Consider the following 17,882-nt stretch of genomic DNA (forward strand, 5'->3'; position numbering starts at 1 on the left):
TGTATTTGGCGTTACTCTGTTATCTCTACAGGCTTAGGGTTAAGATACAGTTAGCCACTAAGCAGTGCCTGAGGCTATTCAATTGAAGCCTGCAACAGTCAGCCATAAGCCCGCTGGCAGCACTTACAGCGGATGTATTCGTGTGTACTTGAATAGTCGCAGCCTGGCGCACTAAGTTGCACCTGTGATGAGTGTGCACATGGGGAGGTCATTAAGATCCGATCACATGCTGCTTTTTTTTCCGCAGCCGTGTGATTGGGTCTGAACAGCACATGCGTATGCACGGCAATGCGCAGGCGCGTCGGCCGCTGGTGACGGGGATCGCCGGGCAGCGACAGAACTAATGAAGAAAGCGATCGCACCGGCGATCGCAAGAAGATTGACAAGAAGAAGGCGTTCCTGGGCGGCAACTCACCGTTTCCAGTGAGTGTCCGGAAAAACGCAAGTGTGCCCAGCCGCTCAGGAGGAGGATTCCTGACGTCAGCTCCGTCCAGGATCGTCGCAGCGGCTGAGTAAGTCCTGGGCTGTGCAGAACTTTTGTTTGTGCAGCTCACTGCACATGCGATCGCACCCCTACACAGCGATTTCCCCCTCCCCCTGTAGGCGGCGATTTCCTGGTCGCAGCAGTGCAAAAAAATCGCCTGCATGCGACCAGGTCTGAATGACCCCCCAAGGTACGCATTGCGGGGTGAATGAGCCTGGCTACATCTGTGTGTCACAGCTCCGTATTACATACAGATCAAAGAACGCTTGCTCATTTCCATTTTTCCTTATTATATATGTAAAAATGCTAATTGTTCCCACTGCGCATGGTAAATAGCTGGAGAATTGGATGTGCGCTGATTTGTTTGCATTCGCGCAGGTGGTAAACAGAAACAAAATAATGTGGATTTTAGAATGTTAATCTGTAAGATCTTCTGTTATTCCTTTTAGGTAGAAGATGCTCTGAGTGAGGTGGATTTTCAAATGAAGTTAGATCTGCACTTTACAGACATCGAGCAACAGTAAGTACTTGGTTATGAGCTGGCTCAGTGGTTTACTGTAATATTGTCACTGATGAGCTGGCTCAGTGGGTAAAGACGGGTTGCAAAATATTTGTGTCCAATTCTTTTAGGATTGTATACATCACTTTTCTATTGTGTTGCAAAAAAGTACATAATTACTTGTTCTTAGGTTATCCACAAGAAACATGTTAATATCTACTTATTATTTGTTACAAAATAGAAAAGAGTGATCCAAAAAGCAATCTTTCTGGGTTTTTTTTTGGCAACTGCCAATAAGTAGATATTAACATGTTAAGGTTTTGATTGTTTGGAGTACCTCCAGCACCATGAACTATAAACCTGTTATAGAGGATTCATTTTTAATGGCTGGTTCTTTACGAACTGAAAGCATCAATAATTATATTTGAAGGGGTGTGGATCATTTACATCGACAGTGTCTAGGTCGACAATGTTTAAGTCGACCACTATAGGTCAACAGTCGCTAGGTCGACAGGGTTGGAAGGTCGACAGGGTTTCTAGGTCGACATGTGCTAGGTCGACGGGTCAAAAGGTCGACATGAGTTTTTTTTGGGGTTTGGTGTCGTTTTCTTCGTAGAGAGTGACCGGGAACCCCAATTAGTGCACTGCGTCCCCTCGCATGGCTCGCTTCACTCGCCATGCTTCGGGCCAGGTGACTCGCTTTGCTCGGCACAGATTACCGTTCCAGTCGTAGTCCACGTGGATCGTTAAGCATGAAAAAGTAAAAAAAAATAAAAAAATCATGTCGACCTGTTGACCTATCACATGTCGACCTAGAAACCCTGTCGACCTTCCAACCCTGTCAACCCAGTGACTGTCAACCTATAGTGGTCGACCTAAACATTGTCGACCTGGACCGTGTCGATCTTCAGACCAGATCCCATTTGAAGTCTGGTGTAGGATACTAAAATACCACTGTACATATCAGTGATGTGCGGTGGGGTGAGGCAGGTGAGGCAGAGCTTTTCCTGGTACATATCCACAAGAAACAACAGACCCTCTTTTTATAAAAATATTTTACTGCTATGTTAGGAATAGACTTGGTATTGCCAACAGCGATGAATGTAGTTTTCACTGTATCCTTTGGTAGTGTTAGGTTGTGCTGTGTGAGGCTAGACCAGTGATTTTCAACTTTTTTTTTACTCGCGGCACACCGAACAATATATTTTTTTTTTGTGCAAATTAATTTTATTAATAATTTAAAAAATACAAACAACGAGTAGTAATAACAGAGATACAACATCAAAAAGAACCCGGAGATGTGAGCATTAACAGGATCCGTAAAGGGAATGCTGCATTTCAACTAACATATTGTGTCTCCAAAAACAAATCTAGAGTTACAACTACTCAGATATGTAAAAAAGAAGAAAATAGAAGAGGGAGCGGAAAGATAAAAACAAGAGAGAAAGAGCCCAGAGAAAAGGAGTAAAGTTACTCCCAGGATAGGGGAGGAGGGGAAAGGGTATCCCAAGAAAAAAGATTTAGAGCAAAAAAGGGGGGGGGGGGGTACTCTCCTCCCAACTCATGGAACCCTGACACTTCAATAGCAGGGGACTACTTAAATGTAATAGAAAATGAGGTTTTATCCTCAAAGGGAAGATTTATAATGGATTGTCTCTTTGTATTCGAGCCATATGCTCCAAGTGGCATTAAAGGATGTGTTTCCCACTTCTAGAGACGCAATGAAGTCCTCCATTGCCATATAATGATCTAGGCGGGTGTTCCACTCCTTCATAGTAGGGATCACTGTAGATTTCCAGTGTACTGGAATGATTGCCTTGGAGGCACTTAAAATATGGCGTAATAGTGATTTCTTAAGTCGATGTCTGGGTGTACGAGTAAGATTTAATAGCCAAAAACTAGGACAACAGGGTAGATCTTCGCCAAGAATAATGTTAGTTGCCTCCACCACTTTGTTCCAATATGGTTGAAGAAAAGAGCATTCCCACCATATATGTAGGGGGGTACCCACGGCTTTCCTACATCGTCAACATGTGTTAAGTACACCGGGGTAGATTTTCACAAGGAGATTCGGGCATCTATACCACCTTGTGAGTACTTTGTAGTGAGTCTCCAGGGCCAAAAATTGGTAGTTAAGGAAAAAGTATTATTATAGATATCTTCCCAATCATCTGTAGTTACTATACCCGCGAGATCTAGTTCCCAATCCTTGACATATTTAGGTTGGGAAGAAAATCTGTGGTCTATTATCCATTTATAAAACGTAGATAGAGTGTGTCTGGGATATGATTGGGAGAGACACAGCTGCTCGAACAAAGTCATCGCTCGTTTACCCTTCCCAGAAGAGCAAAAAGTCATTAGGTAATGTTTAATTTGGAGATACCTCCATATTTCTTTGTTAGGTAGTTTCCATTTAGCCTGCAATTCGGGGAAGGGTATTTTTCCAGATGCGCCCAGCAGCTGATCTACTCTCAGGATGCCTCTTTCTCGACATAAACAAAACGACAAGAAGTGGCAGCCTGGGGGATACTCAGGATTCCCAAACAATGGCAAAAGTGGAGAAGGGGGCGCGGAAACATGAGGAAGGGTACGTAGAAGACGCCAACACAGAAATATAGGGCCAGCCAGTGGATGCATTACCCGGGGGACTTTAGAGAGCCAAGGGGAATCCGAGCTAAGGGAGGGAAGAGAGGCCAATTCGATGTCCACCCATTGTTTCCTATGGAGCTCACGGCTCCACTCCATTACTCTCGTAAGGAGTACTGCTTGGTAGTATGAGAAAAAGTGGGGAAGTTGGAGACCTCCTTGGTGTTTTCGTCTAAAAAGAACGTCATGCTTAAACGTAGTCTCTAATCTTACGTTGTAGGGAGGTAAACCATGATCGAGGGATAGCGATGGGCAATGTTTGCTGCAGGTAAAGGATTCTGGGTAAGATGTTCATCTTAACTACCCCTATTCTACCTATCCATTAAATTTTTTCCCCACCCCATTTGGTAAGGTCAGATTGGAGTTTGGCTAAAAGTGGGGGAAAATTTGAGTGGTAAATCTGAGAAAGATCCCTATGGAGGATCACCCCTAAATATTTTAATTGTGTTGGATGCCATGCGAAGGGCGAAATGGATTGGTGAACTTGGAGACTCGTCTGATCCATTGTTAAATTTAATGCCGTGGACTTTTGCAAGTTAATTTTGAAATTGGAGAGAGTGCCAAAACGCTTAAATTCTTTAAGGAGATTGGGTACTGAGGTCAGAGGGTTGAATATCACTGCGAGGAGATCGTCCGCAAACAAGGCAAGCTTATATTCTGCCTTTCCCACCTGCAGCCCCGTGATGTTCACGTTTTGATGAATGGCCCTCACCAGGGCCTCCATGCATAGTGACAAAGGGCAACCCTGACGAGTGCCATTCCGTATCTGGAATGGGTCCGTCAGCTCCCCATTTATACGGACACGAGCCGCGGGCCCAGAGTACAGGGCCCTAATTCTCTGGAGACCTACTCGGCCCAAGCTCAAGTGTTCCATTACTCCCAACAGAAAATCCCAATCAACTCTATCGAACACTTTTTCCACGTCAGTGGAGAGGAGAATAGAAGGAGATTTACAGGTTGAGGCGTAAGAAATTAAATCCAGGACCTTCGTGGTGTTATCTCTGGCCTCACAGCCCGGGACAAATCCCACTTGGTCCGAGTGCACTAGGGTCGGAAGAAAGAGTTTTAGGCGATTCGCCATTAATTTGGCGAAGAGCTTTAAATCTACATTTAACAGGGAAATGGGCCTATAGCTGGAACATTGGGCCGGGTCCTTACCCTCCTTAGGGATCACCGTAATGTGTGCAAGCAGAGACTGGGGAGAGAAGGGGGACCGGTCCGAAACCTGATTGAAGGCTCTAAGCATCAGTGGCAACAAAACATCTCCAAATGTCTTATAATATGCCAACGAGATCCCGTCGGGGCCCGGACTCCTGCCATTAGGGGTAGTTTTAATAGCTTCCTCAAGCTCTGAAAGAGTGTAGGGGGTCTCGAGTTATTCAACTTCTTCTGGTGTAAGTGTGGGAAAATTAATTTCACGTAGGAACTCTGCAATAGAGGCCTTTCGGGAGACGTCAAGCCCGGCTCAGTAGAACCTCTGAGATTATGTAACTTGGTGTAATAATGTCGGAAGGCTGCTGCTATCTCTGTCGTGGTATTCTGTGTTGGTCCAGCATGTGATTTAACTTTAGATATAAAAGTTGCTGCTTGTTGGGCCTGGAGTGCCCGCGCCAGCAGCTTCCCAGGTTTATTTCCCCATAGAAAATAACGACTACGGCATTTCCTCGCCTCCAATTTCAGTCTGTGAGACATAAGTGAGTCTAGTTCCTTCCGAGCCAATAATAGAGGCTGAAGGGTATCATCTGACAAAGCGGATTTATGGAGAAGTTCTAAGGCTTGAATTTTTTGGATCAAGGCCACCCGAGCCGCCATGTGTTGTTTTTTCCATAGAGCACCCAATTGTATGAGTTTGCCCCTTATAACGCATTTATGAGCCTCCCAGACTGCCACTTTAGAGATCTCAGCAGTGTCGTTCACGTCAATATATTCAGTGATAGCTTCCCTAATCTGCTGCTGGCAATACGGATCCTGAAGGATCATCTCATTCAATCTCCATGTGTAAGAATTTAGGCGAGGAGGGGACAAACAAACCCCCATAGAGACTGGAGCATGATCAGCCCAGGATATGTTCCCCACAGCAGAGACCTCAGCCAAGTGTAAAAACCTATGAGGGATAAATAAGTAGTCAATCCTAGTGTAAGTGTTGTGCGGGTGTGAGTAGAAAGTGAAGTCACGAGTAGAGGGGTGTTGTATCCTCCATACGTCAATGAGTTGGAAGTTATGCAGAATTCTCCGGACCCTACGATGGAGTTTATCAGAGTACCTAGGCGAGGGGTTAGAGGAGTCTAAACGAGGTTCCAGGGACCAATTTAAGTCCCCACCAAAGAGCAAAATTCCGTTAATATGGGGCTGGGCTAGGGTAAGGACCCTTTCTAAAAAGGCCGGTTGTGCCTTATTTGGGGCATAGATGTTAATAAAGGTGAGAGCCCTATTGGCCACATTGCAATTAAGAAGCAGAGCCCTGCCAGGAATAAGTTGATGACATACAACATCAGCAAGGGCAACATGTTTGGCGAACAATATTGCTACACCTAAGGTTTTACCTTCAGTATTATTAGAAAAATAACCTGTAGGGAAGTCCCGATTCCTGATAGAAGGGGCTGCCCCCTCTTTAAAGTGGGTTTCTTGCACAAAGGCAACATCTGCTTTCTCGGCCTTAAGTTCTCGCAGGGCCCTTGACCGTCTCTCAGGAATGTTGAGTCCCCAGGCGTTAATAGAAACCACCTTTATTAGCGCCATATTCTTGGTTCAAAAAATAAAAAATATTGGATCTAGCCTCATAAAGATTCCAACAACATGGAGCAGGGGCCGAGCACAAGCAGATCCAGCTAGCGCAGGAAGGGAGGAGAGAACCAGAAGGAAAAAAGAGAAAAGAGAAGAAAAGGGCAGAAGAACAGCAGAACAAAAAGACATAACAGTATAGAACAAACGAACAAGAAACCAAAAAAGAAACAAGACACCGCGCCCAGTTGTTCGAGCAATGGAGACCATAATCCCATCAATCGGTCCGGGACCAGACATTGCGGTGCAAACGGGGTAACCAGGGAGGAACGGATCCACCCTCCGACACAAACCACATATAGAGAAAAAAAAAATTATATATAAAACATTTTTTTAGCGACCTCAGGAATGCAAACACAACTGATCAACATAATGATAACAATACGCAACCCAAACTAATTTAAAGCAGTATATACTTTGGTAGAGATGCGGGGTCATCTCCCTAAACGAGTAATACAATGTTCAGGCCCCTCAGGCCAAAGGCAATTATCAAAGAAAGAAAGAAACATTGCCTGAGAGGCATTACGCCTTCCGACTGCATAGTATCTCACTGCGGAACTCCATCCAATAGGTAACGGCCCCCTCCACAGAGTCCCTGCGTGGCAACACAGCTGTCCATGGACTGAAAGTTCCCATGCCATAAGCAAAAGTCACAAATCAGATAAATGGATACTCAGGTCTTCCCAGCCAGGGAGGTGATGCAGAGGACGGGGAGGAGCGATTCCACTTTTGTGATGCTGAGGGGGAGCCCACTGTTTGAAAAGGAGGGTCGACCCGTGGTGGTTGAGGGGGGCGGATCCCCGAGCGTACGGATTGCCACTCAGGGGTCTGCACCGGATCAATTGACAGAGTGGAACAGAAGAGAGCGACATCCTCAGGGGTCCGAATCATGGCCGACCGACCCTCATTAGTGGCTGTAATGCTGTAGGGAAATCCCCATCTATATTTGATGTTATTCTTACGAAGGACGTCCGTTAAGGGCTTCAATTGACATCTAGATTGTAGGGTGTGACGAGAAAGATCCTGAAAAACCTGAATTGGCGAGCCATTGAAGTCTAAGTCGCTGGAGTTCCGGAGTTTTCTAATTATCGTGTCTTTTTGGCTATAGTAGTGTAGGTGACAGATAATATCTCGTGGCCGGTCAGACTGCAGGCCTCTAGGACGCAGTGCCCTGTGTGCTCTGTCGAAGACAATGGGGTCGTTTGGATCGGTCTCCAGGACTGCACCGAAGATTTTGTTTAGGACATCTGTGATGTTTTGTTGGGTTAAGTCCTCAGGGATGGCTCTCACCCGCAGGTTGTTTCTGCGTCCCCTATTGTCTAAATCGTCAAGATGGTCGTGTAGGTTCTGAATCTCCTCTGCTTGGAGTTTAATGGTGTCCACCAATGCATGATGGAAAGCGTTGGATTCCTCACCAGTAGACTCCAGCGTTTCGATGCGAGAGCCTAGCTGAGTCAATTGGACCGAAGTGTGGACACTTCAGAGTGTACTACGTTCCGAAGCCTACTCTCCAAGGATGTGAAATCTGCCTTGGGGGGCAAGGACTGCAAGAGTTTAAGGACTTTCTGCATATCCTGTTGTCCAGTGGAGCCCAGAGCAGGTGTGATTGCTCTGGATTCGACTTGTGTCCCAGACCCCTCAGCGTGAGCGGGAGAGGTGGGCGTCGACGGGGGCTGACATGTCCATATCTTTTTGGAGATTGAGATATCTTCGAAGGTCCGAGCGGGGGGGAACTTCAGACAGGCGGACAGAGGTTCTTACTCCCTTACGTTTCCTGCGACTCATGAAAGGGCGGCTTTTGAATCCAGAGAGGGTAATCCAATGAAGAGTAGCAGGGAGAGGATGTAAGCGACAGCAACTTTATGACAAGAACAGAAACATAAGCACAGGATGACTGGATGCCACTAATCACACGAAGACCACTCCCTCATTCCCGTTTCACACTGTTGGGGACAAATATTTGAAGAACACTACGGAGCAATCATATGAAAGAGAGGGACAGCTGCAGCTGCGGCTATAGAAAACAGGTTGCATGGTCGCGGAACGCGAACATATCGGATTGGCCGCGTAGCCGTATCGGGTCTAGCAGAAGAGTGTAGGGGTAGCAAGACAAACCCGTGGTCGCTATGCCGGAAGTATGTGTCAGAAGGTGTCAGCCATTACTCCTTGAGATGGCCGCACATGGTGGTTGAAGGAAGCATCCACTCCCAGGAAGGTGGGGATAAGTTCACATGGCAGTGACTACTCCAATAGGCAAGATGATTTGTTATAATACAAGGAAGTGGGTGAGATTCATCAGGGTCCCACAGCTTTGGATCCCCTGGTCAGGCAGAGAGAGCGTATTCAGGCAGGGAATCCGCTCAGTAATGCAGTCACAATGGGCGTGCCTAACATTATGCGCCAGGAAAATAGAGGTCACAGAGCCCACTATAACACAGGGTGGGAGTAGTGAGAAGTGGGATAAGGGCAGCTGCAGGCCACTCCAAGGATCACTGCTTCCCCTGACAGAGCCTAACCTGGGCAGTTAATATCCCCCAAAAGCAAAGGGGAGAGGGTTCCCAGCAGCCCCCACTACCTGCAGCACAGTAAGAGCAGGGCAGTGTCCCCCCACAGAACCGCAGCTTCCAGTATATATAGCCTGCGAGACACCAAGATGGCGCCGACGGGCTCCAATCCGGAGCCGCAGCAGCGCTGGTACCTGTGCCCCAGCCAGTGGGGGAGAACTCGTTGGTGGAAGCGGTGAGTGTCCCGTCAGTCACAGGGCCCAACTCTCGGCCGGGCAGTGGAGAGCGGAGGATGGAAGGAGGAGGCAGCGCCTGCCGCGGTCAGCTCCGGGAGCTCTGCCACACGATCCGCGCCGCACTCTCCTGCTGCACTGAGCCACACAGTGGGCGCCGCGGCCAGCTGGCGGAACGCCGAACAGGGGAGCCGGGCAGGAGGCAGGTGAGGAGATTACAGTAGAGGCTGGAGAGAGTCCGCTGCAGTCCGCAATCAGGGCCCCATCGCGTCACTTCCGGTCCGGGATGGCACCCGGCTGGAGTCCCCGGCTCCAACTAGGCAGGTAGGCCGCAACCCGCACGGGCACAGGGGGCACCCGCCGGCTCCGCAAACCCACCTACCCAGTGCAGGGGAGCCTAAGTAAACAACTGGTGGGGCGCAAGTAATAGCTGGAAGGGCCAAAGGATGGCTAAATATAAAACTTGAGCAGGAGCTCAGGCCCAGCACATCCACCTCCACACACAGATAAGCCACACACCCCACCGAACAATATTTTAAAATTGCCAAGGCACACCATCAGTTCCCCACAGAAAAAAACAAAATGCACACATTGGCCCTCACAGAAAAAACAATCACATTGCTCCCCACATAAATCCTATTGCTCCCCACATGAATTATTCACATTGTTCCCCCCATAAATCCATAAATTCTTATTCTCCCCACATAAATCCTATTTAAATCCTATTGTTCCACACAGGAGAAATAAAAGAACAAATTTTATCAGCTGTCCTCCTCCCGGTCCCTCATTGGCGTTCATAGTGGAGTTCTGCGAATTCTAAGCAGCGGGCGGTTGGGCAGGTGTGTATGTGGGTGTGTAAGGAAAGCTATGTATGCAGGCGAGAACTGGAAGATGTGTGTGCAGGCGGGTGGGCTGGCTGGGTGGTGAGACGCGGCGGCTTTGACCTATGATATCACATCGTTTTTAAGGCATAGGTCATGGCCGGAGCACGACTGATCCTCTAAGAAGAGCCCGGGCCAACAGTTAACTCTGAAGGTGCAGGAAGCTGCTCTGGCTCCGCGGCACACCTTGCAACTGGTCGCGGAACACTAGTGTGCCACGGCACACTGGTTAAAAAAGCCTGGGCTAGACGATTGGTAGTTTACTTTAGTAATCTTTTCTGAAACTTAGGGGACTTAGTTATCCTCAAATATCGAAGTTTTCCACATCATATGTACTAGTTTAGGATTGACTGATGGCAAAAGATTGTCAATAGTTACAGTAGATGGTAGTTCATGTATTAAACTTCCTAATGTCACAACTGAGGGCCTGAGCTGACGGGAGGCAGCCTCAGTTGTAGGGGCTGAGATGTACCGGAACCTGGGAGGTTGTATCAGACCCCGGGACATGTAAGTAACATGAATAATAACTGCCCGAAGGCGTGACCACGACAACTTGGATAAAAGTCAATGATGTTTATTATGACAACTCCGCAACACAGCAGCAGTAAAAGAAAACGTAAAAGTCAGCAAAGAATAAATACAGTTCCTGGTTACTACAGGATGGCAGGAGCCACAGGGCACTGGTAGTGTGAGATAGTTCTTATGATCTTCTAGATGGAAAGTCCTTACCAGGCCCGACTGTAGCAATGGAGATAACCCAGGATTGTGCCAGCTGGTGTTCCAGGAAAAGCTGGGTTGCTGAAGATAAAACAGCTGCTGTGGATACTGGCTGGAACCAGACTGTTGTTAGCACGGAGTGGATACTGGCTGGAACCAGTTAAATAATAAATGAACTTGGGAGCGATGAAATATGAACTGAAATGTAGAACTTGAGAGCGGAGAAATAATAATACCGGTGGAGAGTGGTAAAGTGTAGAAAGGACACCGGCCCTTTAAGGGAAGCTGTACTCTGCTGGAAGCTGAGCTGGAAGCAGGTAATGTTGTAGCTGGAAACAGATGAATCCACAATGGATTGGAGAGTCAGGCTACACCGCAGGTGGAATGCTGGTGCTGGTCTCTATGGTGGAAGTCTTGAGACAGGAGCTGGAACCTGGAAGACAATCACAGGAGAGAGACAAACAGGAACTAGGTTTGACAACCAAAGCACTGACGCCTTCCTTGCTCAGGCACAGTGTATTTATACCTGCAGCAAGGAAGGGATTGGCTAGGCAATTATGCAGATTATCAATACTGAGAACAGATTGGTGGAAATGATCAGCTGACAGAATCCAAGATGGCTGCGCCCATGCAGACACTTGGAGGGAAGTTTGGTTTGTAATCCATGTGGTAATGAAAACAGTAATGGCGGCGCCGGCCACCGGAGACAGGAGGCGCCAGGCTGACAGGTGCACATCCAACCACGCGGACACAGCGGAGGCCGCGGCTGACGTAATCGCCACTCAGACACTCTGCATGCAGAAGTTCAGGGACGGCGGCGGAGGCCGCGGGAGACGCCATGCCAGGTGTAATATGGCGTTTACTGTGACAGCGTCCCAGAGTGACAGGAGAGGATACAGGAATGTACACATCAGGATAACAGATGGGATCCGGTCCTGGAGCGCTGAGCCAGCCTTAGGAGGCATCTGATGGGTAAGAAATGGCGTCCAGATACCCGGATCGTGACAGCACCCCCCCCTTTAGGAGTGGCCCCAGGACACTTCTTTGGCTTTTGAGGAAACTTGGAATGGAATCTCCGGACCAAGGCAGGAGCATGGACATCAGAAGCATTGGTCCATGAACGTTCCTCAGGACCATAACCTTTCCAGTCAATAAGATATTGTAGTTGACCGTAACGGTGACGTGAGTCCAGGATCTTGGCCACTTCATACTCAACGCCTCGTTGAGTTTGGACTTTCGGAGTTGGAGGAAGTGAGGAATGAAACCGATTCAAGATCAGCGGTTTCAACAGGGAAACATGGAATGTCCTGGGTATTTTTAAGAAGGGAGGTAACTGAAGTCTGTAAGCAACAGGATTGATGACTTGTTCAATCTTGAAAGGACCGATATAGCGAGGTGCAAACTTCATACTGGGAACTCTTAACCTCAAATTCTTCGTGGATAACCATACCCGATCACCCACCTTGAGAGCAGGAACTGCTCGACGCTTCTTATCCGCAAACTTCTTGTACCTGAACGATGCCTTGAGCAGAGCTGATCGTACGCTCTTCCAGATATTGGCAAACTGATGCAAGGTGATATCCACTGCGGGAACAGAAGTTGCTGGAAGCGGTTGGAACTCAGGGACTTTAGGGTGGAATCCAAAGTTAGTGAAGAATGGTGTTGAAGCAGATGAAGAATGATACTGGTTGTTATGACAGAACTCGGCCCAGGGAAGTAATTGAACCCAGTCATCTTGAGAGGAGGACACATAGATGCGGAGGAAGGCCTCCAAGTCCTGATTCACCCTCTCGGTTTGACCATTGGTCTGAGGATGGTAAGCCGTGGAAAACTTTAGCTTGACTTGGAGGACTTGACATAAACTTCGCCAGAATTTGGCTGTGAATTGAACTCCTCGATCTGAGATAATTTCTTCAGGAAGACCGTGGAGTCGGAAGATCTCTTGTATGAATACTTGAGCCAACTTGGAAGCTGACGGAAGACCGGTGAGAGGAATGAAGTGTGCCATCTTGGTGAACCGGTCAACTACCACCCAGATGGTATTGAACTTGTTGCACATGGGTAAGTCTGTAATGAAATCCATCGACAAGTGGGTCCATGGTCGACGGGGAACGGATAGTGGAACCAGTTGCCCCGCAGGCGACTGGCGGGATACTTTATGTTGGGCACACTTTGGGCAAGATGCAATAAACTCCAAGACGTCCTTTTTCAGAGTTGGCCACCAATAGGACCTAGAGATAAACTCCAGGGTTTTTTGGATACCTGTATGTCCGGCAAAACGGGAAGCATGGGCCCAATGCATGAGCTTCTTCCTTAGCATCGGCTTCACAAAACTTTTCCCTGATGGGGGCGTAGAGTCCATCCCTACCGTGGAGAATGCCAACGGATTTATAATAGGATGCTTGTCTGAAGACTCTGACTCATTTTCTTGCTCCCATGAGCGGGAAAGGGCATCGGCCTTGCGATTCTGAGAGCCCGGACAGAACTGGAGTTTAAAGTCGAACCTGGAAAAGAAAAGTGCCCATCTGGCCTGACGGGGGTTGAGACATTGTGCGCCCTTCAGGTATAAAAGGTTCTTGTGGTCTGTAAGTATGGTGATTGAATGAGAAGCTCCCTCCAACAGATACCTCCACTCTTCTAGAGCGAGCTTGATGGCTAGCAACTCCTGGTCGCCAATGGCATAGTTGCGCTCAGCTGGGGAGAACTTCCGGGAGAAGAAACTGCAAGGGTGTAAATGGCCATCTTTAGCCCTCTGAGATAACACCGCTCCTACTCCAACGGAGGAGGCATCCACCTCTAAGATGAAAGGAGAGTCGATGTCAGGCTGTTTCAGAACAGGCGCAGAGATGAACCTTTGTTTTAAAAGATGAAATGCTTGCATGGCTTCTTCAGACCACTTGGACGGGTTAGCACCCTTCTTAGTGAAAGCAGTAATAGGCGCCACAATGGTGGAAAAGTCTCGTATAAACTTTCGGTAATAGTTGGCGAACCCTAAGAACCTCTGGACCCCTTTGAGGGTTAAGGGTACCGGCCAATTTTGGATTGCTTGTAGTTTCTCAGGATCCATCTCTAGTCCGGAACCGGACACAATGTACCCTAGAAACGGAATGGACTTGACTTCAAAGACGCATTTTTCTAATTTGCAATAGAGATGATTGACACGGAGACGGGACAGAACCTCTTTAACCCAAAAACGATGTTCCTCTAAATCGTTGGCAAAAATGAGGATATCGTCTAGATAGACCACGACATGACGGTATAGAATGTCTCTGAAGATCTCATTGACAAAATGCTGGAAGACAGCTGGAGCATTGCTCAATCCGAAGGGCATGACGAGGTACTCATAATGTCCGCCACGGGTGTTAAAGGCGGTCTTCCACTCGTCACCCTCACGGATCCGGATGAGATTGTATGCACTTCGCAAGTCCAGCTTTGTAAAGATGGTAGCTCCGCTAACTCTGTCAAAGAGCTCAGTAATCAGGGGTAAAGGATAACGGTTCTTGATGGTAATGTCGTTCAAACCTCTGTAGTCGATGCACGGCCGCAGACCACCATCTTTCTTTTTTACAAAAAAGAAGCCTGCGCCGGCTGGAGAAGAAGAAGGTCGAATGAACCCCTTTGCTAGGTTCTCTTTAATATATTCCTCCATAGAATGCGTCTCAGGCAGAGACAACGGATAAGTTCGGCCTCGAGGTGTAACCTTCCCTGGAACGAGATCAATCGGACAGTCCCATTCTCTATGAGGAGGAAGGATATCAGCAGAAGCTTTACTGAACACATCCGTGAAATCTTGATATGGAGGAGGTGGAACATCAGACGACCTGGGGGAGGAAGAACAGACAGGCAATACTTTAAACAAACATGTCTCAGCACAGGAGGAACCCCATGCCAGGATTTGCGTAGTCGTCCAATCAATTGTAGGATTGTGAAGACGGAGCCATGGAAGGCCCAGGACCACAGGATGTGTGGCTCTTGGAATCACTAAAAAAGAAATAAGTTCGGAATGAAGAACTCCCACTCTCAGACGAACTGGTAGAGTCCTTAAAGAAATAACTGCATCAAAAATTTTGCTGCCATCCACGGCAGTTAAAGAAATGGACGAAGGAAGTCTCTCGGTGGGTAGGGACCACCGTTTAACATAGGCTTCGGTAATAAAGTTCCCAGCTGCTCCGGAATCAAGGAGGGCAATGACGTTCCGATAACGTTGAGCAACTTGAAGCGAGACTGGGAGATTACAATCTTGAGGAGATGGAGAGGAGATCATTACTCCTAGCCGGCCCTCTCCTTGGCGAGCTAGGATTTGGAGTTTCCCGGACGTTTGGGACAGGCATTAATGGTGTGAGACGGAGCTGCACAATAGAGACAGAGAAACTCGGAGAGACGTCTTCGGCGCTCAGCAGGAGTTAAACGGGAACGGCCAAGTTGCATGGGCTCATCTTTAGATGGTGACAGTTGACGAGGAGGAGGAGCAGAAGATTTTGGAGCAGATGATCTTCCACGCTCAGTTGCTCTCTCTCTGAAACGTAAATCAACTTTCGTGCAGAGTGAGATTAGCTCATCTAACTTAGAAGGTAAGTCTCTGGTAGCTAACTCATCTTTAATACGCTCAGATAAGCCATGCCAGAATGCAGCATACAGGGCCTCGTCGTTCCATGCCAGTTCGGATGCCAGGATCTGGAACTGTATCAGATATTGTCCTACAGTACGTGACCCCTGGCGTAAACGGAGAATCTCGGATGAAGCTGAGGTTACCCGGCCTGGCTCGTCGAAGATGCGCCTGAATGTTGACACGAAGGCAGTGTAGGAAGATAGCAGGGTGTCGGACCTCTCCCATAACGGTGATGCCCAATCAAGGGCTGAGCCACTGAGAAGAGAAATAATGTAGGCAATTTTTGTACGGTCACTGGGAAAATTGCCAGGTTGTAGCTCAAACTGAATCTCATACTGGTTGAGAAATCCCCTGCAGAATCTTGGAGATCCGTCAAATTTTGCTGGCGTTGGAAGATGAAGACGTGGAGCAGAAATGGGTAAGATGGGTGGGGTTATAGCTGGAGTCACTGTGGTTGACGCACCAGACGCGCCTGATCCATGGAGAGTTGTCTGAATCCCATCCAGCCGAGTAGAGAGATCCTGGAGACAGCGGATGATGTGGCCCTGTGCAGCCTCCTGATGTTCTAGTCGGGCTGCCAGTTCTTGCATCGGCCTGGCCGCTTGATCCTGGTCTCCGGCTGGATTCATTAGGTCAGTGCTTACTGTCACAACTGAGGGCCTGAGCTGACGGGAGGCAGCCTCAGTTGTAGGGGCTGAGATGTACCGGAACCTGGGAGGTTGTATCAGACCCCTGGACATGTAAGTAACATGAATAATAACTGCCCGAAGGCGTGACCACGACAACTTGGATAAAAGTCAATGATGTTTATTATGACAACTCCGGAACACAGCAGCAGTAAAAGAAAACGTAAAAGTCAGCAAAGAATAAATACAGTTCCTGGTTACTACAGGATGGCAGGAGCCACAGGGCACTGGTAGTGTGAGATAGTTCTTATGATCTTCTAGATGGAAAGTCCTTACCAGGCCCGACTGTAGCAATGGAGATAACCCAGGATTGTGCCAGCTGGTGTTCCAGGAAAAGCTGGGTTGCTGAAGATAAAACAGCTGCTGTGGATACTGGCTGGAACCAGACTGTTGTTAGCACGGAGTGGATACTGGCTGGAACCAGTTAAATAATAAATGAACTTGGGAGCGATGAAATATGAACTGAAATGTAGAACTTGAGAGCGGAGAAATAATAATACCGGTGGAGAGTGGTAAAGTGTAGAAAGGACACCGGCCCTTTAAGGGAAGCTGTACTCTGCTGGAAGCTGAGCTGGAAGCAGGTAATGTTGTAGCTGGAAACAGATGAATCCACAATGGATTGGAGAGTCAGGCTACACCGCAGGTGGAATGCTGGTGCGGGTCTCTATGGTGGAAGTCTTGAGACAGGAGCTGGAACCTGGAAGACAATCACAGGAGAGAGACAAACAGGAACTAGGTTTGACAACCAAAGCACTGACGCCTTCCTTGCTCAGGCACAGTGTATTTATACCTGCAGCAAGGAAGGGATTGGCTAGGCAATTATGCAGATTATCAATACTGAGAACAGATTGGTGGAAATGATCAGCTGACAGAATCCAAGATGGCTGCGCCCATGCAGACACTGGGAGGGAAGTTTGGTTTGTAATCCATGTGGTAATGAAAACAGTAATGGCGGCGCCGGCCACCGGAGACAGGAGGCGCCAGGCTGACAGGTGCACATCCAACCACGCGGACACAGCGGAGGCCGCGGCTGACGTAATCGCCACTCAGACACTCTGCATGCAGAAGTTCAGGGACGGCGGCGGAGGCCGCGGGAGACGCCATGCCAGGTGTAATATGGCGTTTACTGTGACAGCGTCCCAGAGTGACAGGAGAGGATACAGGAATGTACACATCAGGATAACAGATGGGATCCGGTCCTGGAGCGCTGAGCCAGCCTTAGGAGGCATCTGATGGGTAAGAAATGGCGTCCAGATACCCGGATCGTGACACCTAACAGCTGATATCAGCCTGCATTTCTACACCAGGTGAATAAAGGAAAAAACATATGTACAGTAAAGTCATGGTGACATATTGGCAGAAAAAGGGTTAACATTAATTATTTATTGAAAGGAGGGAAAATGTTTGGTGAAGAAAGAGTGGCCCTTCACACAGTATCACCATCTCCCTAAAATAGTCCAATAATAGATATGGATGGGCTCCAACTGCTAGCTCATTGCAAACAACTGAAGGCTTACAGTAGGTGGGGGCCAACTATCAGCCCATCGCCAACAAACCAATGCCTACTTTGTGGTCAGCTGCCAGCCCACCGCCAACAACCCAATACCTAGTTCCTGGCCAGCTACCAGCCCATCACCAACAACTCAATGCCTAGATGCTGCCCAACTTGCCACCCTTCACCAACAATTCAATGCTTAGATGCTGCCCAACTGGCTACTCATCGCCAACAATTCAATGCTTAGATGCTGCCCAACTGGCTACCCATCACCAACAACTCAATGCTTAGATGCTGCCCAACTGGCTACCCATCGCCAACAACTCAATGCCTAGATGCTGCCCAGC

The 17,882-nt window shown here is 48.1% G+C and overlaps 1 protein-coding gene across 1 annotated transcript in view; it reads left to right on the forward strand.

Moving 5' to 3' along the window:
- FAM135B (family with sequence similarity 135 member B) overlaps nucleotides 1–17,882 on the forward strand; it is a 344,975-nt gene that overhangs the window by 186,661 nt on the left and 140,432 nt on the right. The window contains exon 5 of the mRNA XM_063921224.1: nucleotides 934–1,004. Coding sequence (XP_063777294.1) covers nucleotides 934–1,004 — 71 coding nt within the window. The remainder of the gene's footprint in view (nucleotides 1–933; nucleotides 1,005–17,882) is intronic.

The sequence above is a fragment of the Pseudophryne corroboree genome, chromosome 5, assembly GCF_028390025.1.
Source record: "Pseudophryne corroboree isolate aPseCor3 chromosome 5, aPseCor3.hap2, whole genome shotgun sequence".
NCBI lineage: Eukaryota > Metazoa > Chordata > Amphibia > Anura > Myobatrachidae > Pseudophryne > Pseudophryne corroboree.